The sequence below is a fragment of the Malania oleifera genome, chromosome 3 (genome assembly GCF_029873635.1).
Source record: "Malania oleifera isolate guangnan ecotype guangnan chromosome 3, ASM2987363v1, whole genome shotgun sequence".
Lineage (NCBI taxonomy): Eukaryota > Viridiplantae > Streptophyta > Magnoliopsida > Santalales > Ximeniaceae > Malania > Malania oleifera.
The window spans coordinates 97,385,342-97,413,165 of record NC_080419.1 but is presented as its reverse complement, the minus strand read 5'-3'; the positions used below and the strand labels follow the sequence as shown (position 1 = coordinate 97,413,165).

The 27,824-nt window shown below is 35.1% G+C and overlaps 2 protein-coding genes and 1 non-coding gene across 5 annotated transcripts; 1 reads left to right on the top strand and 2 right to left on the bottom strand.

Annotated features, from left to right (window-relative positions):
* The first annotated feature begins 356 nt into the window (after positions 1-356).
* Positions 357-428, top strand: TRNAG-UCC (transfer RNA glycine (anticodon UCC)). Its single transcript has one exon. It is a non-coding gene; the product is annotated as a tRNA-Gly (tRNA).
* A 17,686-nt stretch (positions 429-18,114) lies between these two features.
* On the bottom strand, positions 18,115-23,405 carry LOC131152370 (protein ECERIFERUM 26-like). Of its 2 annotated transcripts, XM_058104217.1 has the most exons (3): positions 23,296-23,405; positions 19,569-19,987; positions 18,115-19,263 (listed from the first exon to the last, which is right to left on the bottom strand). In XM_058104217.1, the coding sequence occupies exons 2-3, from the start codon at positions 19,983-19,985 to the stop codon at positions 18,322-18,324; spliced, it is 1,359 nt and encodes a 452-aa protein (XP_057960200.1). In that variant the 5' UTR covers positions 19,986-19,987; positions 23,296-23,405; the 3' UTR covers positions 18,115-18,321. The 2 variants fall into 2 exon arrangements, with proteins under 2 accessions (XP_057960200.1, XP_057960199.1); XM_058104216.1 differs by lacking the exon at positions 23,296-23,405 and having other exon boundaries at positions 19,569-20,042.
* Positions 20,197-23,580, bottom strand: LOC131152372 (GDP-fucose transporter 1-like). Of its 2 annotated transcripts, XM_058104218.1 has the most exons (3): positions 23,296-23,402; positions 21,843-23,111; positions 20,197-20,384 (listed from the first exon to the last, which is right to left on the bottom strand). In XM_058104218.1, the coding sequence occupies exons 2-3, from the start codon at positions 22,881-22,883 to the stop codon at positions 20,319-20,321; spliced, it is 1,107 nt and encodes a 368-aa protein (XP_057960201.1). In that variant the 5' UTR covers positions 22,884-23,111; positions 23,296-23,402; the 3' UTR covers positions 20,197-20,318. The 2 variants fall into 2 exon arrangements, with proteins under 2 accessions (XP_057960201.1, XP_057960202.1); XM_058104219.1 differs by lacking the exon at positions 20,197-20,384 and having other exon boundaries at positions 21,634-23,191; positions 23,296-23,580.
* Between the last annotated feature and the right edge of the window lie 4,244 nt (positions 23,581-27,824).

Below are 27,824 nucleotides of genomic sequence, written 5' to 3'. Positions count from 1 at the left end.
TTTTACCTATAATTAACATTTAGCTTTTAACCTTTTTAATCATGTTAGAATAATTTTATATTCTTAATAATGGAGAAATAAAATATAATCAAAAACTTTTATTTTTCTTTTCTTTTCAACAGGGTTTTGATCTAAAAAAATGGATCTTAAAAAAATATAAAAAAAATTCACTTTTTGCGTTTGATTATTATGAAAAATGAGAAAAAAAAAAATATATATATATATATATATAATAAATTTATAAATAATTTTTTTTCAATTTTTTGCGTAGCAATAAGATTTGCGTTTTCAGAGAGCGAATTTTCATATTAAACTATAAGCGTCATGTAACTAAAATTAAAAAGTCACAAGCATCAGCGTTTGTAGTCCAACGGTTAGGATAATTGCCTTCCAAGCAATAGACCCGGGTTCGACTCCCGGCAAACGCATTTAACGTTAAAATTCTTTCAAAGTTAATTGCCCCACCGCATTTTCCTTTTATTTTAACTATTTTTATTAACACTTCTGTATGAAAATTAGGGAATTATTTTCTCATATATTTCTTAAATACTATAAAATAATGTACTTTCTACCCATTTTTTCACCTCTTACTTTATTGTAAGTTTTAATTTTTCACGTTTAAGATAATTTTTCATTCTTAATAATATTATATATATATATATATATATATGAAAAATACAATAAAAAACTAATTTATTTCCTAGTATTTTTTTCTCAAACATAATCTTTAATCCAAGCAATACTTTGAAAAGAATCACTTGATTTCTTTTTTCTTTTGTCTATTTTCACATCTAATTTTTTAGTCCCTAAATAAAAAAACTCAAACCCCATGTTTAGGAAAGGTTTTAAATTTGGATTTATGTGAATTTGAAATATATATATATATATATATATATATATACCTATATATAAAATTTACAATTATATTAAAGTTTGTCCAAATTCATTCAAATCTAAATCTAATTTGAAATCAATATTCCCAAGTGCAGTGAAAACGAAATGTACATATAATTCTCCCTTTACGATGCAAGAAGCCTCAATTAACCAGACAAAAAACGTCCCAAAGATGCTCAATTGCTAAACTCAACAGTTTTTTGGTTACATGTTATAGTTCGAATATTGAAATTATACTTTCTAATTAGAATTAGGTCACAATATATATATATAAATAGAAAAAAGTAGAGGGATGGACTCACTAAATTAGTCAAGTATACAAAGAATCTCATACACACACATGCGCACACTCATGCATATATATAAAGAATGAAATCATAAGTTAATCCTTATAAAATAAAATGAAATCTATTTCAGTCCATATACATTAATTAGTATAATTAAGGACTTGTAATTACTCATTTAGTCATTTCATGTAATTATTTCATCATCCTAATTAATATAATCAGACATATTATTTCTTCATCCTATAAAACGTTGAGTTGACATCACAATTTGTATCACTGTTAGTTCTTAGGAGCCTATTCTTTAAAAAATAATACAATATATAAGAAGGTCAGTGTTTTTCTTTTTTCTTTTTTTTTTTGAAATGATGGTGTCCAAGACCCATTAGATACTCGATTATTTTACTAGGATAATGAGTTTGCCCCTCTTCCATTCTCCACTTAAAAACTAAGGTATAATATCAAATGAAAATTTGCAAACCCCAAGTTTTGAGTTCTGACTATCTAACTAAAAGAAATTTGAGTTTACCGCCTTAGTCATAAGAAGAAAAGTGTTAAAATGCTTATAACATCTCATTTAAGTTATAAAATGATACATAATTATCATAAAATAATTTTAAAAGTTACAAATACATTATAGTAATGGTGTTCCTTTCCACCAGCACAATCATCATTCCTTAATTCCCACCCTTCCATTCATAAATTCTATGTTTGCATAAGTGTATTTTTTTTTTTTGACAAAACCTCAAATTTATTGATAACCCTCGCTTATGGCAGAGGAATACCATGGTTACAAGTAGGACACATGAGATTTAGAAATAAACAATAAAAATCATCTCAGACATTAAAAAAAAAAAAAATCCTAGTACCATAATCCAACTAAAACAATCTAAGCATGCCTATATGGAATCAAAACCAAACAAAATCAAATACAAACAAATTACCAACAAGATGATGTCAATTACTTGCAAACATAAACTAAAGGAAAACCAAATGAAAACTAAATGATGTCAAATAAAAACGAAGGCTTGGAATACTCATCTTATCCATATGAATGAGACCTTTCATTTTACTTGGCACCACATCACCTACAAAATATCTCCTCGTGTGGTCTCCTTCGCCTTGACGAGCCAAGAAATCCCCCACCTGATTACCCTCTCTAAATTGGTGTTTTATAGAGAACTGAATTGTAGCTCCTCCTCTAATAATTCTCAAAAGTCTCATAAGTATCAAGAGGAACAAATTCAAGATATAAGCCATCTAACCACCAATTCCGAGTTGCTTTGACTACAAATATTCTAATATCCCAATTCTTTACAGAGCCGAACACCACTAGTAAGAGCCCGCAACTTCGCTCCATTGTTTGTACCTAGCTTAAATTTTTCAGAAAAAGCGGTCTTAATATTACCCAATGACTCGTGGATGATACTGTTGAGATATAGATCGAATAAATAAGATGCATAGCAGAATAAATACAACAAGTAAATGAAACACAACCAGAACAAGAACAACAACAAGATTTAGGTGGTTTGTCAAAGCCTACATCCACGGAAGCAATGACACACAAGTTTCACTATGGAAATCACAAAGTACACAATACACTTCTCAAATGATCACTCTCTCTATTAATATTTGTGCACCTAGAATGACATATATAATAGTCCCTCGGAGGTTTCCCTCCAATTACCCAACCACCCTAACGTTCAAATTCAAAATTCAAATAACTGCTCATAGTTAAGAACTTCTCGTCGACAAGAACAGGAGATTCGTCGACAAGACCAAGAAGAACACTCATTCGATGAATCATTCCGCTCGTTGACGATCCCATTTTTCTGCTCTCGATATCTTAGAAACTCTGAACTTTTGGGCCTCTCAGGATCTTCTCATCGACGAGCACAAGACACTCGTCGACGAGTCCTTGCTGTCTCCTCGTTGACAATCACAGGGCACTCATCAACGAGCCCTTGCAGTGCTGCCCCTTCATGTTTTTCTTTCTTCTTTATCTATGAAATCCAAAGTATAAGAGTCACACCACAAACAACAATCTCCACCTTGGTAATTATACGCCCCTTAGGAAAATCCTAAAAAATATGTCTAACTGCTCCACCTTGAACTTGAAACGCTTGGTTGGGTCTGTCTCCCTTCTATCACTTGGAGACATGGAGTAAATCCAAACAATGCTTGAACTTCTCAAAAGTAACTGATTTCGTCAGAATATTCGTTGCATTTTTGGACGTGTGAACTTTCTCCAACACAAGCTCACCCGAAGCAATCAATTCTCGAACCCTATGGAATCTCACATCAATGTGCTTGGTTCTAGCATGATATATCTGATTCTTTGCCAAGTAAATGACACTCTGACTATCACAATGCAGCACCACTCCATCTTGCTGTAACCCCAGCTCTCTGACTAAACTAGTAAGCCATAAGGTTTCCTTTGCAACTTCGACAACTTCCATATATTCTGCCTTAGTCATGGATAATGCTACTAGAGACTGTACCATGGATCTCCAACACACCGATCCTCCTATAAGGGTAAACACATATCCCTTTGTAGACCTTCTATGATCCATATCTCTAGCATAATCAGCATCAACAAACCCCATAACTGAAGGACAACCTTGTTGCTTGCCGAACATGATGCCATATCCCGATGTACCCCATAAGTATCTAAGTATTCATTTGACGGACTCCCAATGCTACCTTCCTAGATTATAAAAATATTTACTTACCACACTCACCGCATGAGCCAAATCTGGCCTCGTACACACAATGACATACATCAAACTCCCCACAACACTAGCATAGGGGACCTTTGACATGTCCTGGATTTCCTCATCTGTACTTGGTCAATCTATAGTAGACAACAAGAAATTATTCATCGGAGATGTGCACACCAGTCTTGCATCAGCCATGCTAAACATCTCCAACCCCTTCTATACATAACCGCCCTGAGATAACCATAACCTCCTTGCAGTTCTATCATAGCTAATCTCTATCTCAAGTATTTATTTGGTTGAGTCAAGATCCTTCATGTCAAATTCCTTATACAACAGGTCCTTTAACTGATTCACCTCAGTTAAATCCTTTACAGCTATCAACATGTCATCGACGTACAATAACAAGAAAATAAAAGAACCATCCTCAAGTTTGTTCACATATACACAGAAGTCGTACTTACACCTCTTGTAGCCAATCTTGATCATGTAAGAATCAAACCGTTTATATCATTGCCTTGGAGACTGTTTCAACCTATAAAAAGATTTCTTCAACTTGTAAACAAAATTTTCTTTTCCCAGTTCAATAAATCCCTCTGAATGTACCATGTAGATTTGTTCCTCCAAGTCACCGTGAAAAACACCATCTTCACGTCTATTTGTTTCAAATGAAGATCACAATTATGATAGAAGTATATCGGACCACTGGAGAAAAGAACTCATCATAATTTATCCCCTTTTCTATGAGTAACCTTTTGCCACCAACCGTGCCTTGAACTTCTCTCCTTCCTTTTTTGAAATTGCTTCCTTCTTCCAACATACCCATTTGTAGCCTATTAGTCTCTTCCCCTCTGGAAGCTCCACCAAATCCCAAGTTTGGTTCTTATGTGGTGATTTCATCTCCTCAATCATCGCACTTATCTCACCTATCTTTCTCCTGGTCGTGCACTGCCTCTTGAAATGTAGTTGGATCGTTGCAACTAGTAAGAAAAGCATAAGATACTAACTCTTCAAATCCATAGCTCGGTGGAGGTTTGATAGTGCGTCTAGATTTTCGTATAAAAATATCGTCGACTTGCTGGTTTCCCAATTTAGAACTCCCTGCAACCATAGGACCATGATCATTGTCATTGCCCTGAGCTTCCAACTCCACCTACACAACATGTTCATCATTGCCCCAGCTTTTTGGATCCTGTTTCTTTCCATCATACTCTTGAGTACGCTTCACCATAGCCTTTTCATCAAAGACTACATCTCTGTTGATCACCACCTTATTTGCTATTGAGTCACATAGCTTGTACCCCTTCACACCCTCTAAATATCCTAAAAAGATGCAATGACAAGACTTTGGCTCAAGCTTAGACCTCTCCTCACTAGATCGTGAACATAGGTTAGACACTCGAATACCTTCAATCTGGAGTAGTCTACTGCATTTTCCGTCCAAACCTCTTCTACCACTATACCCTCTAGTGATGCCCTTGGTGATCGATTTATCAGAAAACAAGTCATACTCACTGCCTCGGCCCAGAAGTTCTTCGATAGCCCTGCATTTAATCTAAGACACCGGACCCTTTTATTAAGAGTCCAGTTCATCCATTTTGTCACATCATTTTGCTAAGGTGTCCAGCGAACTATAAAGTGTCTCTTGATGCCCTGCTCAGCACAAAACTCCATAAACTGAGAATTAGTGTACTCGGTCCCTTTATCTGACCTTAAGTATTTGATTCTCCTCCCTATCAGATTTTCCACTTCAGCCTTCCAAATCTTAAACTTGGCAAACGTACTTGATTTGTAACGCATGAAGTAAACCTAGACCTTCCATAAGTAATCATTAATGAAACTCACATAATATACACGTAACAACCTTCTTATCTTAATATAAAATGAAACATAATAAATAATATGGTCAACCCGAACCCGTGGGTATCGGGTACACCTGTCAAATACAACGGAAACCTAAGCAGCGGTAAATTTAAATCACATTTTCGTAACCATAAAATCCAAACACCAGAGTTAACTACATTCCCAAATATCTGTGTTTATATACAATCTCCAAAAAATGCCAAAATAATCCTAGGATCTTACAACAAAAATCTCCTGATCCTAGATCAGAACTTACCCTTCTAGCAAGGAAGCTCAACTCACTTAGTGGCGGCCCTAATCCACAAGTCTCTCCGGGTTTCCTAAAATTCATTTAATATTCGGGGTGAGACACCTCTCAGTAAGGGTAGATAAATTAAAATCAGTTATGTGGCAACATGAATATTTAATGTTGTAATACCTATACCGTACATTTCACATACCATAAAACATAAATCGTAATATGGTTAGATAAACATATAATTTCATACTTCCAAGTAATCATACTAATCATGTGTTATCTGATATAATCTATAATACTAAAAACTGTCCAGGATGTGTAGCTAGCTAATGTCATGTATTACCTTTCATGACGGGTTGTGCAGTCCGAAGGCGGGACCCGACAATGGTTGGCTGACCACTGCTGAGTCAAAAATATCTGTAAGTACGATGAGCCCGCCACACCCTAGTCTGGATTGCCAGGTGGACATCTGCAACTCTATACAAAAAGCCACATCGACTATCCATCTCTCACCCCCTCGTGGGGTGGTTAGCACCAATCTGATCATAGATATATAATCTATAAGCTACGGTACCGTGCTCCTGAAACTGAACTAAACTAACATTCGAGTTCTGATAACATATAGTACATAAACATATACTATTTATCATAAATCAAATAATAGCATTTTCTGAATCTTACATTAACATAATAATTACGGCCTCATGCCAAAAACATGAATAAATACGGCCTTGCGCCGAATAACATGAATAAATACGGCCTCGCGCCAAACATCAATTACGGTCTTGCGCCGAACATATCATATATTCTGAAATCATAATTTACTGTGTTTATCATGTTATTCCTGAAAATATTTGTCGACATTCTTTATATTGTAAATCTAACTTAACATGGTATATATATATATATATATATAAAATAATATTCATGCCACACGAATTGAATGAAACCATATATTCCGTTTTGAAAACACATTTCCTGTACAATTGCAGTATTTTCCCAAACTTACATTTTCTCAATTATACTCATATATAATCACATGCTTTCTGAAAATTATTCTACTATTAAATAATAGTAATTTCAATGAAAAATAATTGTTTTAATTTATTCCTTTACCTGGTAACTGAAAAACCCCTCTATAATATTGGTCTTACACCCATAGGAAACCCTAAGCAGTACCCTGAAAATGATAATTCCCAAAACTAAACTTCAGTATTTATTCGAATACATCATTTCCTTTAACTGTGGAAAAACCAAATTTCGAATAAAAAGTCTTACCTCAACTTAGGGATGAATTTTAACGGAGTTCCACCGATGATCCGCTCCAGCTGATATGCAGAGAATTTCTCCAGGAGCGTCGTGGTGGCTTCAGATCCTCAAATTGGCTGAAATGCGGCCCAAAATCGAAGAGAAAAGGGTAGAGAACCGAAGGGAGGAAAGAGAGAAAGAGAGAGGGTTCTGCACCGAAAATTATGCTTAAAAATGAAGTTCGACTTATTTATACACTGGCCTTCGTCGACGAGCCACATCACCTCGTCGACAAGGTCAAGAAGGCTCCTCATCGACGAACTCTCCCTTTCGTGGACAAAATTCAGAGTTGCCCAAAAACCCTTCTTGGCATCTTCTCGTCGACGAAACTTATCTTCGTCAACGAGGCCCTCTTGTACCCTCGTCGAAGAATCCCCTGTGTTCGTTGATGAGGACATGATAAATTTTCTTGGTCATTGCATCCCAAAGTGCAACGTCATTGATGAAGTCGAGTGCCTCCTTCTGTTACTGTTTCCATTTCCCTTCCTCTCTATTTAAATTACATTAGGGTCATTACAATACATGTCCACCCTTTGATACAACTCTAACCAGACCCCAAACATCTAAATGCACATAATCAAGAATACCCTTTGTCTTGTGTTTAGTTGATATGAACTTTGCCCTATTCTGTTTTTCAAGAACATAAATCCTGCAAAATTCTAGTTGATATGATTTCAAGCCCTTCAAAAGTTTCCTCTTGTGTAGTTCTTTCATGTCGTGTTCACCCATATGCCCAAGGCGCATATGCCATAAGACGGTCTTATCTGATTCAACATCTATGGTTGCAACTCCACCTACAACGGTAGTTCCTTACAATGTGTAGATATTCCCATCTAGTTTCTGCCCTTTCATTATAGTCAGATTACCTTTCCATATCGTCATAATTTTACTTTTGAACTTGTAATTAAAGCCATTACAATCCAAAGTACCGAGTGATATCAAACTCTTCATTAACTCTAGTATATGTCTTACATTACAAAACGTTCTTACAGTACCATCAAACATTTTTATCTTTACATTTTCGATGCTAATGATCTTACAAGAAGCATCGTTACCCATAAGAACTGATTCAAAATCCACTAACTTGTAAATGCTGAACTATTCCTTGTTCGAAGTCATGTGATAAGAACATGCCGAGTCAAGTATCCAAGAGTCCGTTAGATTATTCGACCCCGATAAAACTGATAGGACATCACCATCATTACAAGTTGAACCTCCTTCTTGAACAACATTCACAAATTTTAAGTACCCTTATGTTTCTTAGAATTTCTTTTCTTCCAATCCAGACACTCCGGTTTCACATGCCACTTTTTACCATATTTATAACACCATATTTCTTTCTTCTTCTTAGATTGATGTCGGGATTTTTGACTTGATCCATGTTTGGATTTTCCCTTGCCTTGCTCGTTATTACCCTTTATCACAAGTCCTTCTCCTTCATCACATATTTTCAATCTTTGATGAAAATTTAGTAAAACATTTGTTACCTCTTCTAGATCAAGAGTTTCTTTTCCCCACGTAAGAGTGGTCACAAAATTTTCATAGGCATGAGTTGAGGGCAAAGAGTTTAACAAACATCAAAGCTTTTTCATCCTCATCAAACTTAACATCAACTCTCATCAAATCACTAATAATTTGATTGAAAGCATTAATGTGTTGATCTGAGTGTTATCCTTCAACCATCTTAAGCCAATACAAACATTGCTTAAGGAAAAGTTTATTATTAAGAGATTTGGACATGTACCGGCTCTCTAACTTTCGTCATATAACCGCTGGAGAATCCTCCTCCATCACCGACTAGAGTACTTTGTCAGCCAAACATAAGCGTATTGTAGAAGCGGCTTTTGCTTGCAATTCTCCCCATGTTGCCTCATCCATTCCATCTGGTTAAACACCAAGTAATGTCTTTCCCATTCCTTGTTGTACAAGAATGTATTTCACTCTCCTCTTCCATAAACCAAAGTTCTCGATTCCATCAAATTTGATGATGTCAAATCTTATAGAAGACGATCCCGATGCCATAACAACAATCTCCCTAATACCAATTTGTTAAGATATGGATCGAATAAATAAGATGCACAGGGGAATAAAATAAAACGTGACCAGAACAAGAATAACAACAAGATTTACGTGGTTAGGCAAAGCCTACATCTACAGAAGCAATGGTACACAAATTTCACTATGGAAATCATAAAGTACACAATACACTTCTCAAATGATCACTCTCTCTATCAATATGTGCCTAGAATGACATATATAATAGTCCCTCAGAGGTTTTCCTCCAATTACCCAATCACCCAAACATTCAAATTCAAAATTCAAAAAATTGCTCGTGGCCCAAAATTTCTCGTCGATGAGAATAGGGGATTCGTTGATGAGACCAAGAATAACACTCGTCGACAATCCTATAGTTCTGCTCTCGATATCTATGAAACTCTGAACTTTTGGGCCTCTCGGGATCTTTTCGTTGACGAGCATAGGACACTCGTCAACAAATTCTTGTTGTCTCCTCATCGACGATCACATGGCACTCATTGATGAGTCCCTGCAATACTGCCCCTTCATGTTTTTCTTTATTCTTTGTTTATGAAATCCAAAGTATAAGAGTCACACCACAAACAACAAATAACACTACCACCACAAGAACCTCGATTTCCTTTACAAGAGCCGTCAATATTTAGCTTCAACCAACCTACTGAAGGCTTTTCCCATACTACTTTTTGAGGAGTTTTAAGTTTCGACGGTTTTTTTTTTTTTTATTCACCTAGAACTCTTCTAATAAATTCTTATCTATAGAGGTCAAAGAACCCTTCATGCATGTCTTTAGAATTCTAATAGGTAACAAATCGATAATTGTACCTTTTAGGTTGATTTTTTGGTACATCTGAACCTTCTACTAATTTTCACCTTCCATGGTTCAACATCAAAATTTAGAATTCTCAAGACAGATGCTACTTTCTTCCATATCGTACTTGCGATGGATTCCATACTTAAAACATGATTGAGAGACTCCTTTTTTTTTTTTTTTTCATGCAGCAGTTGCAACATGAGACGATATATCAACTCCCAGTTTCGGCACTCTCTCATCTACAAGAAGACATTGGAACATGCCTTTCCACATACACAATGATACTTTCTTAAAAAATAGTTTATACCAGACTCACTCCATTTACGGGTACTACTCCCTTTTAATTTTGATCACCTCTCAAGCTGAAGTGGTTAAAAAATTTTTATTTATGAAAGGCTTCCAAATAAATACGTTAGAGGTGCATGTGCCCTGCGTTAATGAAGTAAGGTTGATCTCAATACTCTCTCTCTCTCTCCAATTTCAATGAAGTAAGGTTGACTAGAATTAATAATGTACAGATTGGGGATGGGAGAGGTGCATGTGCCCAGCATGTGGACTGCAGGAGTACTTCATTGGCATGTGTTGGGTAGCTCTCCTCTGCGTAAAGATTGGCTGTGGAGACAAAATATCAACTTTGGGAAAATGGGTGAGATTAATAAATCAGAAGATACCCTTTGCTTTAATTTTTCAATTCTCCAATTCCCAATTTAAAACATGACAAAGGCAATCTCTCTTCCAGAAGCTGTCTGAATATGACACAGATGATGTACATGTTTAACAATTTATTTATAGCAGCTGTAAGCCTGTAACCATTATATAGACATGCACGCCTCTCTTTATCATCATGAGTTGATGGGAGGATGGGAGGCAATCAGTTTGGCTTCATTTAGTTTAATGTGCAGTGCCCATCATTGACTCTTACATTAACCTATTAGTCTGATTAGCTTTGAATTGGCAATTTCTCAACAAATATTTTTGGCATCATCCTAGCTACTGTGTAATATGCTTTTTTCAATAATAATAATAATAATAATAATAATAATAATAAAATACTAATAATAATAATATAATTTTTGTTCTTTTACGAAAGCATATGCAAATATGTTGATGCAATTTTTTTTTAAATAATTTTTGACAGTTTGATAAGTTGAGGCAATGCACAAGACAAATTGGCCGAAAAGTGTTTTGATTGATATTCGCAATTCTTTAATATTTAAGTTTCGTATATTTTGTTTTCATTGTTTTAGTCTATCAATGGTTCATCTTGAATCTAGAAGCCATAGGTCAAATATTTCACACCTTGTAAAGAGTTATACAACACTAGTCATAGTACTATTATATACATAACTAGTTAAGTAAAAGTACATCACCGTTTCACCACTAGAGCACATTTATAACCATTAAATGTAAAGTAAAACAAAAGCAGTAAGCAATCATGAAAATAAATGTGAGTCACGGGATAAACTATGAAGTAATGTAACCACTTTCACATACAATGTGTGTTTCGTGAGGGAGTCAAGTATACCAAATAGGTTTACAAAAGTTTGTGAGTTTTGTAATGACATATGGATACTCACCCTCCTCTAAGGAGTTTTCTACATTGTATACTCTTTACATGGTGGCTACTCATTCCATATGTGCAAGAGAAGCAGTCACAGATAAATAGAATGTTTTAAATAAGTTTGACTCGTGACACTTGATTATCTAATAGAGGTAACTCGTCTCTAATTTCATAATCCTTCCCACCCATCTTAAGGTTTGAACCTAACACCAACATAGGATTATAAGTTTCAAACTTTAACCACTATGATATCCCTTAGTGGACTGCCTAAGTTACTATATGATGGAGGAGAAGTAAGAATTCATTAGAATCTCCTCTTTGCATGAATATAAGATAATATCCCACTATGTAAGCCTATATAGATTTGATTCCTAATTAGAGCATGTTTGTTGTTTCTGTTATCAATTTGACTAGTATTCATCAATACCGATTGGAATTTAAGTACGTTATTTAATTACTTGAATATTGTAATGACCATATTTACTACATTTTGCCTACTATATATTGAAGTATGTCAATTGAGTGCAACTTTCTAAAATAGTTATTTACCCATATTGGAACTTGAGGCTTAGTCACTGTATATGACTTTGATCCTATAATTATTCAATTTTTCTAGTCAATTTTGTAGACCTCCAAATAAGGTTGATTATACTAACCTTTGCTTTTTCTAAATTAGTTGCATCCTTCGTGTTCTCTACCTATTTGGTTCAAGAATGAAAGCATCAAGCTTCTTCATGGTTGGATATCCCGGAGTTCCAAAGATCAAATGCTAAAGGACATGTCTCTTCGATAAGATTATTAGTCACATTTATTATACCTCAACACATTCCACTCATTAAAACTAACTACTAATCATACTTGCTCAAAACATACGTCATACTTATTTAAATTGATCCTAATGATCTATTATTCCTTATTTAAACATGTCAAACAAATTTTCACCTTGCTTACCAAATCATTGAAGTTCTATAGTTCCTTTGAATAAAGTGCCCTCCACTTTGTTCTAACATTTTTCCTATTTGATTTATCTTTTGTCCACAATATTCAGTTATTTTGTTCACTCCAATAATTTTTCTCTTCCTTTTTTGTTATTTGGTTCTTCTTTGTCATTTTTTTTTTAAAAATTTTGTATGCTTTTCAAACCATGACTTGTCATTTGAAGTGGGTGGTGATAGCTCTAAGGAACATTCTCCTTTAGTATCTTTTAGGATGCACTAAGAAGCTAAACAAGAAGTCAATTCTTTTTATTAAGCATTTTGCCATCAGTATGTCAATGTCTTGTCTTTCTCGTAGACAAATGGAATCTCCTTGAACTCAAGTCAACAAGAGCATAAGTGAGGATGGGGGACATCCCATTGGACAAGTCTTCCTAGGACCCCTACCACTTGAATGTTCCCTAATTTTAGATGGCCTAAGGCTAAAGATCATCCCAAAAAAGTCTGCATCCTTTTCGAATTCTCCCTTCACCATCATTTTCCCTTTAATTGGTTGAGCTTGCTCACACATGTCAAGATATGCATATATTTGTATACGCTCAAGGTAAGCCTCTAGCTTCCCCTCCCTTGCTTTGTTAAGAATTTTCTTAGACATTACAACCATGCCCCTACCCACTTTTGTCTCAAATAAGAGAGGAATCTCATTGACCTTAGTATTTCTTTGCATAGAGGTAGAGTTTTAAGCTAACAATTGACATCTTTCAATACTAATTTGCCTTTAAGAAAACGTCCTTAGAAAGTGCAAAAGCTTCTTGCCCAAACTCCTAATTCTACCAACGGATGAAAAAGTAAGAGGTTGTTTGGTATCACTATCAAAAACTATGAAGTAAATAAAAAATAAAAAATCATAAATAGAAACTAAAAATCAATAACTAACAACCTATTTGTTTAATATTCGTAGAATTAAACAAATTAAAAACTTGATTAAACAAAATACTCATTTTTTATCCTTGAATCAAATAATGATTACAAAATTTTATTAAATTAATAAAAATAGTATACTAATATAATAAAAATAAAAATTATTATAGTTAATGAATTAATATATTTGAAAATCCAATTTACAAGAACAGTCTTATTGTGTATGACAAACAAACTATAAAAATATTTAATAAATGACTTGTATTATTTATTTTTTTAAAAAAACTATTTAAAAATTTTATTTTAATTGTATTTTACATTCATATGATCATTTTTTAAAAATTTTAATTAAAAATTATTGATAAAATAAATGATTTAATGAAAAAAAATTTTAGATGGTAAAAATTTCCTGTAATAGATTGCCAAAACAACTTAAAGCTATAAATTTTAATTTTTAGTTTTTTTCACAAATAGCTGAAAACCGTCAATAAGAACAAAAAAACTGGTAACATAAGTAAAACATTTCCATAATATGTTTCTTAACTATTAAAAAACAAAAACAGAAAATCAAAACCAAAAATGATACCCATTCAATTACCCCATACCTCATTGTGAAAAATAAAGGAATCAGGCAAGCCTTTAACAAATCAGAGCTAAGTCTTCTGCCAGCATGTTCAAAGCTAACAACATGGCTGTAGCTACTTCTATACACTTAGATTCTCTCTTGAACTCTTTCACTTGACTCTTATAACTGTAAAAATGTCATGCTAATTGAGCTATGAGTTACTTGTGCAAATGTTCAACCTAAGCTTTTTCTAGGACTCCCTACCAAGAGATACAAAGACAAGGACCGATCGATCCTCAAGAAGGGACTCAAAACATTTTCCTCCTCCTTCGTCTTGCCCATAAAAAAGAGAAGGTCAAGGTTTTGCATCAAAGGAGGTTTAGGTCAAGGTTTTTATCATGTTACTAAAGAATCATTATATGAGTTAAAACAATCTCCTTAGCAATAATACAAGTAGTTTAACTCTTTAATTATAGTCATTAAAAAGTAAGGTGTACTTCCAAGAGGGGGGTGAATTGGGAATTGAAACATTTTTTGAACTCTTTTATTAATTCTTTCTCAACTCTTCATACATGTATGGTTTGACTTTTAATCACAAATTCAGCTAAGCATCAATTTAATTTTAAGTCTTTATGGACGAGTATATCAATTTGAATGCTTTGCAAGTTTCTCAATACTTCTTTCAGCAAATTAAACCAAAACTCAATAAGTCAATTCAATCAATCAAGATAAGCTTCATAATATGAAATACTATAACAATTCCAGCAAGCTTCCAAGATTCAGTCTTTTGATATTGAGCTATAGCTAATGAATAACCTGTATAATGAACATACTCCCTTAGAAGGTTTCGGCAAGATTTAATCAACGTACTCCCTTTTATTGAAGTTTCCCGCAATTCCCAATCACAAAATAATTTCTAGCAATTTAAATAAGCATCTACGCAATTTTTATGTGCTGAAATTTAAAAGTGAATAAGGAAGAAAGTGACACCAAGATTTTTACAAGGTTAAGTTATACCCGCCTACATTCTCGCCTTGGGTACACCACCCAAGGATTTCACTACACCACTCCTTTAATCGAGCGGAGCAAACCATTTTACACACTCCTTCAAGTAGGAATGAGTCCTCCTCTCCAAGCGATACCCTACGCTTGGTTATCCAACGATTCAACAATCCTGAACCGTCAACAAACAAACAAGAACAATTCTTGTATACAAAGATCACTCTCAAAATAGAGCCGATTAGTACAAGTTAAAGCACAGCTAATATACTTCAATTTAAAATATCAATAAAGAATCGAATTGAAGCTCAAAAAATTTATCACCGGGATTTTCTTTCTTTGATTGAAAAACTCAATATATGTGCGCAAAGATCGGGGAGAATAGATCAACAAAACTCAGTAAAACTTCAGCAAAGAGTGTGAGGAAGAAAGCTTTTGAAAAGTATTGGCAATAAGGTTTGATTGCTGAATGTAGTTCTTGATTGTATGTAGTTGTATAAAATCTTTTGGTTTTCCATGTATTTATAGAGTTAAAAAGGTGTTATTTCATGTTCCTCAAGTTTCTTTGAGTGTTTCCCAAGTTTTAACAAAGATTGAGGTCCAAAAAATCTAATTTGGAAACTTTTCTTCATTGTTTGAAAATAGCTGTTACGAAATTCAGTCGATTGGACTTATCAGGGTCAGTCGCCTGGACTTTGAATTTCAGCTAAATATCAAAGTCAAAATGGGGTCAGTCGCCTGGACTCACAGGGGTCAGTCGACTGGGCCTATTCTGTCTTCTCAAATTAATTCAGTATAAATGTGAGTCGCTTGACCATAATGGGTCAGTCGCCTTGACAGGAAAAAATTCATGCTTTTATATTGTTTATTTCCAAAAACTTTTATGAGCTTTTACTTGCTAAATTACTTTGAGTCTTTTGAAGATATTTTCCGGGGTTTTCTTAAATTTGGTCTCTAAGTCAATAATTAATCATAATGAGCTTCAAAGAATCCATATTAACTTTTAATTGAAGTACTTACATAAGACTTTCTTAAAACTTAAAACCAAAGCATATTAAATTCCCTTGATTTGTTATCATTAAAATAAGATTTGTACGCCTTGTAAGACCAACAGTCATTACTATGAAATTTTATGATAACTTTTTGTGCTTTATAAAACTTATAGATGGTGTATTCATCTTCTTCTTCTTTTTTTGTGCAATTCATCTAGAAATTTCAAGAACATTTGTTTGGAGTTGTTTGGGGTTTCTTGAGTAAAAGAAAATCTTTTGTGAGAGTTTTCTTCGTAATTTATGAGTATAATAGACTTTGGATCATGTGATTGTTATGTAATCTCCTTCGTATTTTTATTTTTCATCATAAAATTCTACCCAACGTTATGCTTTTGGATACATCATCTACAATTGAACCACATAAAATCTACATATGCAATATGTGTCTCTTTACTTTCTTTACTATACTACTGTATTTTCTTATAATTGACTCAAGGACATTGTGTGAATATTTTTGTACTATTCTACAACAAATTTATTTAGTTGGGTTAGGATGCCTGATCAAGGTATGAAAAAGTATTTTCCTTTCCTTGTGTTGGTCTCCAATATGGTGAATGTCCAAATATGTGGTGCTGCAAAGTCCTACAATTTCAATATGCAAGTGGAGAAAAGGAAGTCATTGATTGTATCTTGTCCAAATATGTGGTGCTGCAAAATCCTACAATGTCAATATGCAAGTGGAAAAAAGGAAGTCATTGATTGTAAGCATCTTTTTTTTTAATAAGGCATAAATTACTAAAAATCCCATATCTTAACTCTACACTTACTCCATGTTGAAAGGTTGGAATTCGAATTTTGAATTCATGTTCCAAACACAAGCTCAAGTTTACAACTCACCAGACAAGACCTGTTGTTATTAGGGATGGCGGGCTAGGTTCGGATGGGTCATCAACGGACCGGGTCATAAATGGGTCGAATCATAAATGGATCGATGTTAAACGGGTCACACACATGCCAACCATAACTTGCACATTTAATAAACGGACGGGTAACGGGTCACACGTTTAAAAAATATAATTTGTTTATTTTAATATTTTTTAAAAATTCTATATAAAATGACATTTTTTAAAAATATATATATATTGCATTATATTTATTAATGCCAAATCACGGACAACCACCACCACCACTAGCACAACCACCACCAACCGCAACACCATCAGGACCAACTTCAGCCGCCGGTTCAAGACTCCCCTCACTTCCCTCTCCCTCCAATCTCCGAATTTGTGCTCTTCCGCAACAACGAAGATGACGACATGGGCAGCCCCTCCTCCTCCGACCAAATGCACGTGACACGGTTGCTGGCTCTGCAGCGCACCATAGCCCAAAGGAGAGGAGATGATTGAGAGAGTGAGAGCTGAGAGGAGAGTCGCGGCATGGCTGCACGGGTTAGGGTTTTTTTGTGTGGGACGGTGGACGGACGATGGGATTGTTAATTTGGGATGCATATAATTTTTATAAAGGAATAGGATCCAAATTAAGGGTGACCCGCCCGAACCCGGTTGAACCCGTTTATAAACGGGTCAATCTGTGACCCACCCAATGATTAAATAGGTCGACTTCTTTAAATCCGAACCCATTACGAGCAGGTCCAAGTGACCCGACGGGTCATAACCCGTATTGTTATCCTGTGAGGGTTTATTGTCAATTGATCCAGGTGAAAAAAATATTTACACCCGATGGCTGTTGAGCCTGCTTAATTATAGGCGGCTAAAATAAGAATGCAGATTGACAGTGGAAACTTCAATGTTCTCTACGTTTGCCATTACACCACCTGTTCTTGGCAATTCTATTTCTACACCACAAAATTTCATTAAACTACTTTTAACTCATTGGTTTCCATTTAGTTATATATATATTTTCAGTCTGTTTTCTCAATTTTTTTTCTTACACTGTTTATCTCCCCTTCATCTTACTATGTTCTTCATTTCCACAAAGTACACTGCAACATTTTCTTTAAACAAATGCGTCCATGCTGCCAGAATTTTATATCACAAAGATGCAAATGCTTTGGGGCTATCAAAGATTTGGATCCCACAAACTATCGTTTGAATATGAAAATAAAACAGTAAAAGCAATAAATGTGCTTTGGGGGTGAATGAAATACTCCTATGTTATGTGCTTGTAAATGATACATCAAGCATTGTTTCTGCTCACACCCATCAATATAGTTGGAGAGAAGTGAAGGATAAAATCATCTTCACAGAGCCTGAGAGCCTCGTCCTCCGGAAGGGTAACCATAACCACCCTGCTCAAGGGACCCTCCCCAGGCGAGGGAAGGATGAAAACATGCCCTTCTCTGCACATTGGCTCGATGTAGTAAGAAACTCGTAGCGGAGCTACCCCTTCCTCAAACATGGCAGAATAAGGATCAATGGTCTCTAGGTTAGTACAAACAAGATCATGATTGCTCATCGATGGAGCACACTGATCATTACTGTCATGCTCCCACATCCACTCAAGTAAATCCATTATTCCCTCGGTGTCCATCTTGCTTACCACTTTTCCTATGGCCTTGGCAGCTTCTGGTAAACCTTCTTTATCCAACGGGCACTTCCTACCATGAACCTTGTTATAGATCATGCAGTTTCCAAAGAACCCTTTGTCCAAACCCAACATGTTTCTCATGTCTAAACCGACCGACATATTTATGAGCCCTTCTCCCATTCCTTTTCCTTTGCTTAAACAAACCCAAAAGAGTCCAGCTAGAGCCTCGAAGGGCGACGGAATTGACCCATCATTGGCATTGCCTGCTCGAGCCATGGCCATGCAGGCTTGCACCATGTTTTCTGCAAATGCTAAAGTTACGGTAGTACATTTTGAAGCTGGGACTGGAACCGGTTTCTGTTCCATGGATGATTTGTAGTAATTTATCAGCTGGATGTAAGGCTTGTGGTTGATGTTCTTGTTGCCAGGTCTTCGCGGTGGCAAAGGGTGGAAGAGAGGAGGACTGAGCATTTTTGCAGCTAAATTTGTGTCAGCCCAAGCCTTAATGAACATGGTTGCACAAACAGGATCAGCAAGGAGATGGGAGCAGCTCAGCCCAACAGCTAGTCCACCTTCTTCAAATTCAGTTAGCTGCAACCAAAAAACCAAGCTACAAAAAACCTCTAGAAAAATTGAGTACATTGGTAATAAAGCACACTTTGCTGATCAACATGCTTCAGAAACAAAGTTACCAAAGCGAAAGTGCTTCAATAAAAAGAGATTTGGCAGCCATACATGGTTTTTATTTTGCAAATTTTCAGCTCATTTTTTTCTTTCTCAAACCCCATTTTAGCTGGCATACCAAAAATTTCAGAGTTACCTATGGCAAAGAATCCCTTTCAATAATCTTATTTTTAATACCATATCAAGATGAAAGTGCCAAGGATTTTTGTTACCTGAACGTAAAAGGTAGACCAAAAATATGGCTTATCATACATGTCCTCCCAATGAACAAGCTTAAGCTCCTTCTCCCTGTCCACACGCTGCAACCACTCTTCCACAGTCCCTTTCACTCTGGCTTCCACCATTCGCACGCCAGCATCATTACACTTGATCATCCAATGCCCTTCAAAGTTCTTCTGCAGCCTTCCAGTCACCACTGGAAAACATGAAAGCATTACAGAGATAGATTCCCTTAGCGTCTTTGTGAGTTCTCCACGCTCCCTGTGTTGTAGAGATTGAAAGTAGCAGACAATTCGGAGATGACTGGTTTCCATCGAGCGGTCAAGAACTGATAGGGAGTAGGACTTTCCGGGTTGCACCGGCTTGGTGCTAACCACGGTTCGTTTGCAAATAAATGAAATCTCGGCCATTACTAGAATGTTAAGAGAAACCCGTGTCACTGTTTGCGGTGCATGTATCAAAGACATGTTTTATACTGAGAACATAACTTGTGTTTAATGGTACCACATTTTATGGTTTCCAGTAAACAACCCCTTGTTTGTAGGGAAAATGCAGTTCTCATGATCTATGAGACAGTTAGCTGGAGTGATGGGACATGTATGCCATTTTGAATAAAAGAGAAGGATATTTGAGGCATGAGAGAACTGCATTCAAAATTCCAAAATATATGCACATGGTTAAGGACAACTGGATATCAGAAATTCAGCAGCTTAAGAGAACACTCTTGATGCAGTCTTTGAAATCTACGTACAATTGGGCCTATTCACATTGATGCATTGCTGTGGTACCATTATGAGCCTGGCTTTGACCTGCCACAATGGTCCAGCTCATTAGTCCATTACTGAACAATCTGATGCCTGTCCTTGTGGCTGCCACACAATGTGTCCTCTTAAGTAAAGCAACAATAATAGTTCCTGAACTCAACCACATGTACTAGAAGCAAATGAAAATAATTTAACACTTAATGCTGTCAAATAAACCAATAATATTAAGCACCTCACAATATTTAAAATTCAATCCTCTCAACGGTTAAATATTTATATATATATATATATATATATATATTTTGTTGGCCAATAAGCTAATAGCTTAAGTTTTTAGGTAAAATGGTTGTTTAACATAGTATCAAAGATGGTTACTAGAAGGTTGTGGATCTATTCTCGTTGCCCTCAGTTTATTATATGGTGTTTAAAATATTATTTATTCCCTATAATGGGTGTTATCTATTGTGTGTTTATCTCTTCACATGCTGTTAGGCTGAACGTGCATTATATTCCCTAGATGTTTTCTATTGTGTGTTTATCTTTCCATGTACTGCCGGGCTGCGCGTGACAGGCAGTGTTAAAGCTTGACACCCCCAAGGGTAAGACTTAATCAGGTAATTTATCTCCTTGATCTAGAAGCATCAAGCTCAACTAGAGAACATCTTTGATAATACCATTGCTAAAAAAAAATAAAAGATTATTCAAAATCTAAAAGTGCGTAACTAAATGCAAATAAATAAATAAATAAATAGTCATTGAATGGGTCCACAACTAGTTCACCTTTTACATGGTTTACCACAAATAATTGAAATATAAAGAAAATACCTAAATTCAACAGTACCATCAATATATTAAAACTAAGAACTAGTTTGATCAAGAAATTTTATAAATTATGTGATTTTGTGAAGGTCATCCATTCTACCCTTCACTTAAGGCCAGATTTATAAATTACACCTACAAAGGTGAGATTTGATGAAGGAATTTTGGATGTTAAAATTCCATCTTAGAATCCTTAGAGAATTTTCCAAATTCTAGATTTTATTACCCAAAAATTAAAAAACCCAAGTTTTAGTTGACCATATGAGTAAGACTAATATTCTTGGATTTTAATTTATAAAAGAAAAGAGAGTGTAGATTCAGTGTAATACAACTTGGTTTATAGTAAATAATTCATTTACTATAGTGACAAAGAAAAGGAGAAGGAAAAGAAGAAGGAAAGAGAAAGTACAAAATGTGTGTGCAGTGCATCTACAAAATGGAAACTACATACCCATACTTGAAGCACCCACCAGAGAAGGAAAAGCATCATTTGTTAACATTATGAAACAGCCCAAGTAATGATTGCATGTCAAACAAATTTCTCTAATAAGCTTTACACTACAGAAAAAACTCAGAAAGGATATTTAACAATCATCTACTGTAGTATTAAGAATACAGCTTCAAAAAATTCTGTCTAGCCACCAGAGCAATGAATAAAATAGTAGGATTCAACTAGCATCATACACTAGACGATTTAGCAGAAGCTCCCTTTACTTGATTCTCCTCGTTAAAACTATTGCCATCTTTCTCACCATCCATTTGCTTAGTCGATAATGTTTTCACATGCTTTAAAGGAGGGCTGCCCCCTCCAGTAACCGACCGCTGATAAAGAACACCACCCAGAATTGTGAAAAGCAAACAAACAAGACCAGATGGACTAGCATGCTTATCCCAAATTAATACATTGATCGCAACTGTGAGAAATTTATTCACAACACCAGTCACTGTAAATGCAGTGGCAGAGATTGCCTTTCTAGCAGCAAATCCAAAGAAACTAATAAGCAAGCCAAACACACAAGACAGTGCTACGGCAACAAATGCATCAAAATCCACCCAACCGCCAGTTCTTGATCTCACAGCGAGAAAAACATCAGCATACTCTCCAGTCAGAAACCAAAACACCGGCGCCATCATCAAAGACAACAAATTGTTATACATCACAAAACCCCATGTGCTCAACCCAAGATTGGTCACCATGTGTTTAATATAAACCATTTCAGTTGTAATGGTCACCAAATACACAACTGCCCAAGAATAAGCAGTAAGACCAAATGCAGAATCCGTAGCCACGTACCCAATCGCACCACCCAATATAGTCAATAGTGACATGAATGTGAGCTTTGATGGACACGGTTGTTTTCTAAAAGCAGCGTCAGCAATAGCAACCAAAAGAGGGGTCAGAGACCGAAACACTATAAATGTATCAACATTGGCATGTCGAAGAAGGTTGGTGTTTGTGAATATAGCAAGATAGAAAACAAATGCAGCAGGCAAGAACTTCTTGGCAATATCCAATGTGAAGGGATCATTATATAGAAAACCCAATTTTCCAAGAATCCAAACACCAAGGACTGAAGTTAAGTACTGCAGTGCAGTGAGAAGACCCGGATAATTAAATTTAGTAATGGCATACTTGTTAATGACTGCAAGCAAGCTTGAACACAGAGCATAGCCTACAACAAGACTGCTAGTAGCATAGTACTGTTTTGAAGTAGCAAAAGCCATTGCTTCCCCGAATTTCCTCACTAAGCAGACGCGGCTGGTAATAAAAGACCCTGGGATCGCTTCAAAGCATAAAATCTAAAGGTTTTCCTAAATTCAAAGCTACATTGGCATATGACCGTCAATAAATACCTCCATTGCAGCCAATTAAAGGGTGGGTATACGCAGAGAAATTAGCAATTTGAGACCACACAAGGATAAACCCGTCGTCTTGAAACTAGGTACCTCGATCTGCTAGTGACGAAGGGTAAAAAAAAAAACAGCCAGATTATCAGAATTATAGCACTGGAATAGAATTATAGCACTGGAATCTGAGAATGAGCAGGGAACATACAACGATGGCTCATCAGCTTGCTAAATAAAATTAAAAATTAAAAATGAAGTAAAGCATTGGTTTATGACTAGAAGAAGGTACCTTGATCCGCCGAAGCCGCTAAACCTGGAGGAAGTTCGATCCACTTAGAATACCATGAGGAAGTGAGAGAGTTTTTCGGTAGATCCAGAAGGTGGGATACATTTGGCTGAGGGCTTTGGAGGAGAAGATGCTGAATCCAGAGGTAAGGGAAATACCGTTGCGCATTGATGAGCTCTTAAATGGACTGGAAAAGCCGGAGGACTGAAATTGCTCAGGCGCCAGATCAGTTATCAGCTTGAATGCGCTTGGGACTTGTTTGGCTGTTGGATCATTTTGTCCATTTCTAGAGCAAGATTCTTCTACGTTTTAAGTCTTTAAGAGAAGCACTTTTTAGCTTTTAAGCCCAATGGCTCATGATATGCACGGCATATAAACTTGACAAATATGAGAAAAATGAAAGGATAATATAAAGAAATATAATTTTTTATGTTTGATTATAAAGAAAATTTTAAAATATATATATATATACGAACAAAAATTGATTTTATACATCATCACTTTTCTGTACTTTCATCAAAATCTTTGATTCAAACAGTATAAGAGAAAACACTTTTAACTTTTAAACTTAATAGCAGTTTGAAACGTAATCGTGTTATGTAATACGAGTTATAATGACACGGATTTATGTGATAGCATCTGATTAGATTTTGCAGTATGGACTCCACGCTACAAAATCCAGTCAGATACTACCACATTGGTTCATGTTGTCACAGACTTGTGTTATTGAATATTTTCCTTTGAAACGTCCTAAAATAATTATTTATTTTTTAAAAAAATACTTAAATTGAGCATTTGTATTAATTAGGAGTCTTTTTTATATATATTTAACTAGTACTTTTTTAAAAAAAAAAATCCAAACAAATTTTATAAGTATCTTTGAAAAAAACACTTATCCAAAAAAATACTTATAATAAATAATTTCAAACTATTTTAGATAAATATTTTTTAAAAAATAATTTTTTATAAGTAGTTCCAACCTATTCCTAAAATTACCTTCACAGCTCACCAAAACCAACTACATAGACTATTTTTTATGGCCTAGACTAGAATTTTTAGTTTTTTAAATAATTGTAAAAAAAAAAATACAACAATTCATTAGGTTCTACTAAAACAAAATAGCATCATCTTCTAAAGAAAATATGGAAATCCTCTTAATATTTTGGTTTGTTTTGATTCTTCATGTGTGAATAAGAAAACTACGTTTGATAGCGTATCCTTGTCTTAAAAGTCTGAAAAATTATGGACATATTTTCGATTCATTTGTTGTTCGGAAGGAAGCACTCTTTGTCCTTACTTTTTACATATAAAAAAAGTCATTGTATACTACGTATAGGGTAAAAGCAGGCAAGGTAAGAGTAAATGGGAGCTATAGAACATAAAGGGGATTTGAAGAAAAAAAGGAGAACAATGCCGAGGAAAGGGGAAAGGCGGGTATAATTGTGTAGGGAGGAGAAGCAAAAGAGGGAAAAAAAATCCATAGAAAAGGGAGCTAGGTGGGGAGAAAGAGGGAAAGGTAAGTAGGCTGGAAAGAGAAGAGGGGGGGGGGGGGCGGAGAAGAGAAAAACAACGGGGGGATGACAAGCTAGGGACGGGGAGAGACGGAAAGGCGAAACAGGGAAAGGGAAGGAAAAAGATTGATAAAAGAGGGGAGAGGAAACTCGGCGAAAAGGGGTGGAGGACCGAAAAGGGAGCGCGGAAGCAAATCCAGAGAAAAAAGAGGAGGAAAGGGAAGGGATGGCAGGGAAAAAGGAGATTAATTAAAAGGGGGGGGGGAGAGCGGTAAGGAAGAGGGGGGATTGATAGAAGGCAAGACGGAGGTAGAGGGAAATGAAGGAGAAGGGGAAGGGGGATATTTTTATCATTTAGGTGGGTAAAGTACTTTGATGGTTGTTAATTGAGACTTTTAAAATACTTTTAAAAGTGTGTTTAGTTCATGTTTTTATTAGATGAATTTCTACTTTTAAAATGTACAAAAACTTCTTTGGAAGCTTTTAGCAATTATGTGTGGAAACTTTTAAGAGACTAGAATAAAGCATGTGCAGTGCATGTGATATCACATCTTGTTATAAATAGTATTAATCTATTTAACTTAAATTTAATAAATTTATGTTAATCTTTCTTCTGTAATAAAAAATCAAATTGTTTTTAAATTAAGTCCGAAACTTTAAATCATTAGGATTTGTGTATTCTACACTTAATTTAAAGTAAAGGTTAAATTAGTATAAATAAATCATTAAGAAATGAAAAAATAATTTTTAAAAATTCTATATTGTAAAAATTAGATTTTATTATTGCATCAAATTTTTGCCAACTTATCGTATTTAAAAATGGTTATAGTGGTTCAAAAATCCAATGGATATTTGCACTGTAATATTATATTCATTTTGGTTAAAGGATCAAAATGTTATATGGTCATAAAGGTAATAGGTCATATAGACATACTCTCTTAGTGCATTTATTGTAGTGAGAAAAAAATAAAAATATAAATTTCTGTAAAATCAAATTGTCAATCCAATAAATAACAATGACTATAACATTGTTTTGTTCATATGATATCACTCCTTCATTTTTTACTTAGCAACTATAATTTTTATTGTTATATACATTTGTTGTACAATATAATGAAATATAAATTCATTCATGACATTGCTTTTAAAGAAATTCTTTAACTACCTCCTATGGAACAAAGACAAATATCCAAAAATACAAACTTTAACTTGATTTTGCAAAACTACTAAAAATAATAACTAGAAAACATTCTAAAAAAGCAACTTTGGTTGTCTGACTTCATCTTTAACTTTACTTTTCCAATTCTACATTGCTCCCCCAACTCTAGAAAAATTTTAAAACGTCAAACTAAGAAATGAATACAAACATATCTGCTATATGCTTTATAATGTTTTAGGAATTTGATTAATCGAACGAGAGAGAGAGAGAGAGAGAGAGAGAGAGAGAGAGAGAGAGAGAGAGAGAGAGAGAGAGAGAGAGAGAGAGAGAGAGAGAGAGAGAGAGAGAGAGAGAGAGAGAGAGTATGCAAGTTGCTTACTTGAAAATGGATCATCCCTTTAGGATGATCATCAAGAGTTTGGACCATGTTGGTGTACATGATGATTAACATATCAAATATGTCATAACAAAGGAAGCAGAGTTAGGAGAATTGTTTTTCCTTGAATTAAGTAAAGATAATTTTTTGAAATCCCAATGAAGAAGAAACACACGGGGGTTGAATCATTGAAAGCTGAAGCCTAAAAAGGAAGATATGAAGTTTAAACACAATGTATCCAAAAAGGAAAGCAAATTACGCCTTTGAAAATTTACAATTCAAAATCTTTTATGGCCTTTCAAGATAGCTTGCATTAGACATGCCCAATGTGGATTGCTTTATTTACCTACTTCTAAAATACTAAAGCAAAGCGGTTGGTAGTCCTCCATGTGACAAAATTTATTGTTAGGACCCTATGAGCAACTAGAAATTTATGAACACCAGAAATTTACGTGGTTCGGTCAAAATCGACCTACGTCCACAGAGCACATCACAAATTCACTAAAATCGTCGGAAAAATACAACTCTCTTCTTCCTTTCATTCTCTTCCTCCTCTATTTCTTCTCTCTGCTCTATGTACATCTTTTCTGTGCATTTCACAACTCTCCACAACTCTCTATTTATAGGGCTGATAATTACTTACAATTTAATACAATAAATCAGAAAAAAGAAGTTTCATCCATTTAAATTAAATGGTGGATAATAGCTCCAACTTGCAACGCGTCTCTAGCTCCTCACACGTCTCCAGCTCAGCGTCTTCTAGCTCCAGCATAATAATCTCCCACTTGGAGACTGAGACGCCTCCTCAACCAGTATCATGAATAAATGATGTGTTCAAAATATGTCTCCAGGCATGAAGACCAACTAAAGTTGAACACAACTTCAGCTTCTCTATAGTCACCACCTTAGTTAACATATTTACTTGATTTCTGCTACCTTGGATTTTTTTCAAGTGTCAAGATGTCGTCCTCTATCAAAGATCTGACGAAGTGATAACGCAATCCAATATGCTTAGTTCTGGAATGAAATGCGGAGTTTTTTGTCAGATGTATCGCATTCTAACTGTCACTGTACAAAACATTCATCTCCTCCTTTAATCTAAGCTTCGTTAACAAACCCTGAAGTCAAATCATCTCTTTACTAGCTTCTGTCACTGCTATATACTCAGCTTCTATAGTAGATAAAACAACAATCTTTTGTATCTATGACATCCAACTAATAGTTGTTGTACCAACAGTAAAATATATACCCAGTGGTGCTTTTGCGATGATCAATTTCACCTGCAAAATCAGCATCTACAAATCCTTGGATTTTCAAATCACTTTTGCCAAAACATAAGCACTTATCAATAGTGCCACGTAGATATCTTAAAATCCACTTCACTGCTTCCCAGTGTGTCTTCCCTAGATTTGACATATACTTGCTGACAGCTCCCATTGCTTGGCCAATATCCGGTCTGGTACCAACCATAGCATACATTAGACTT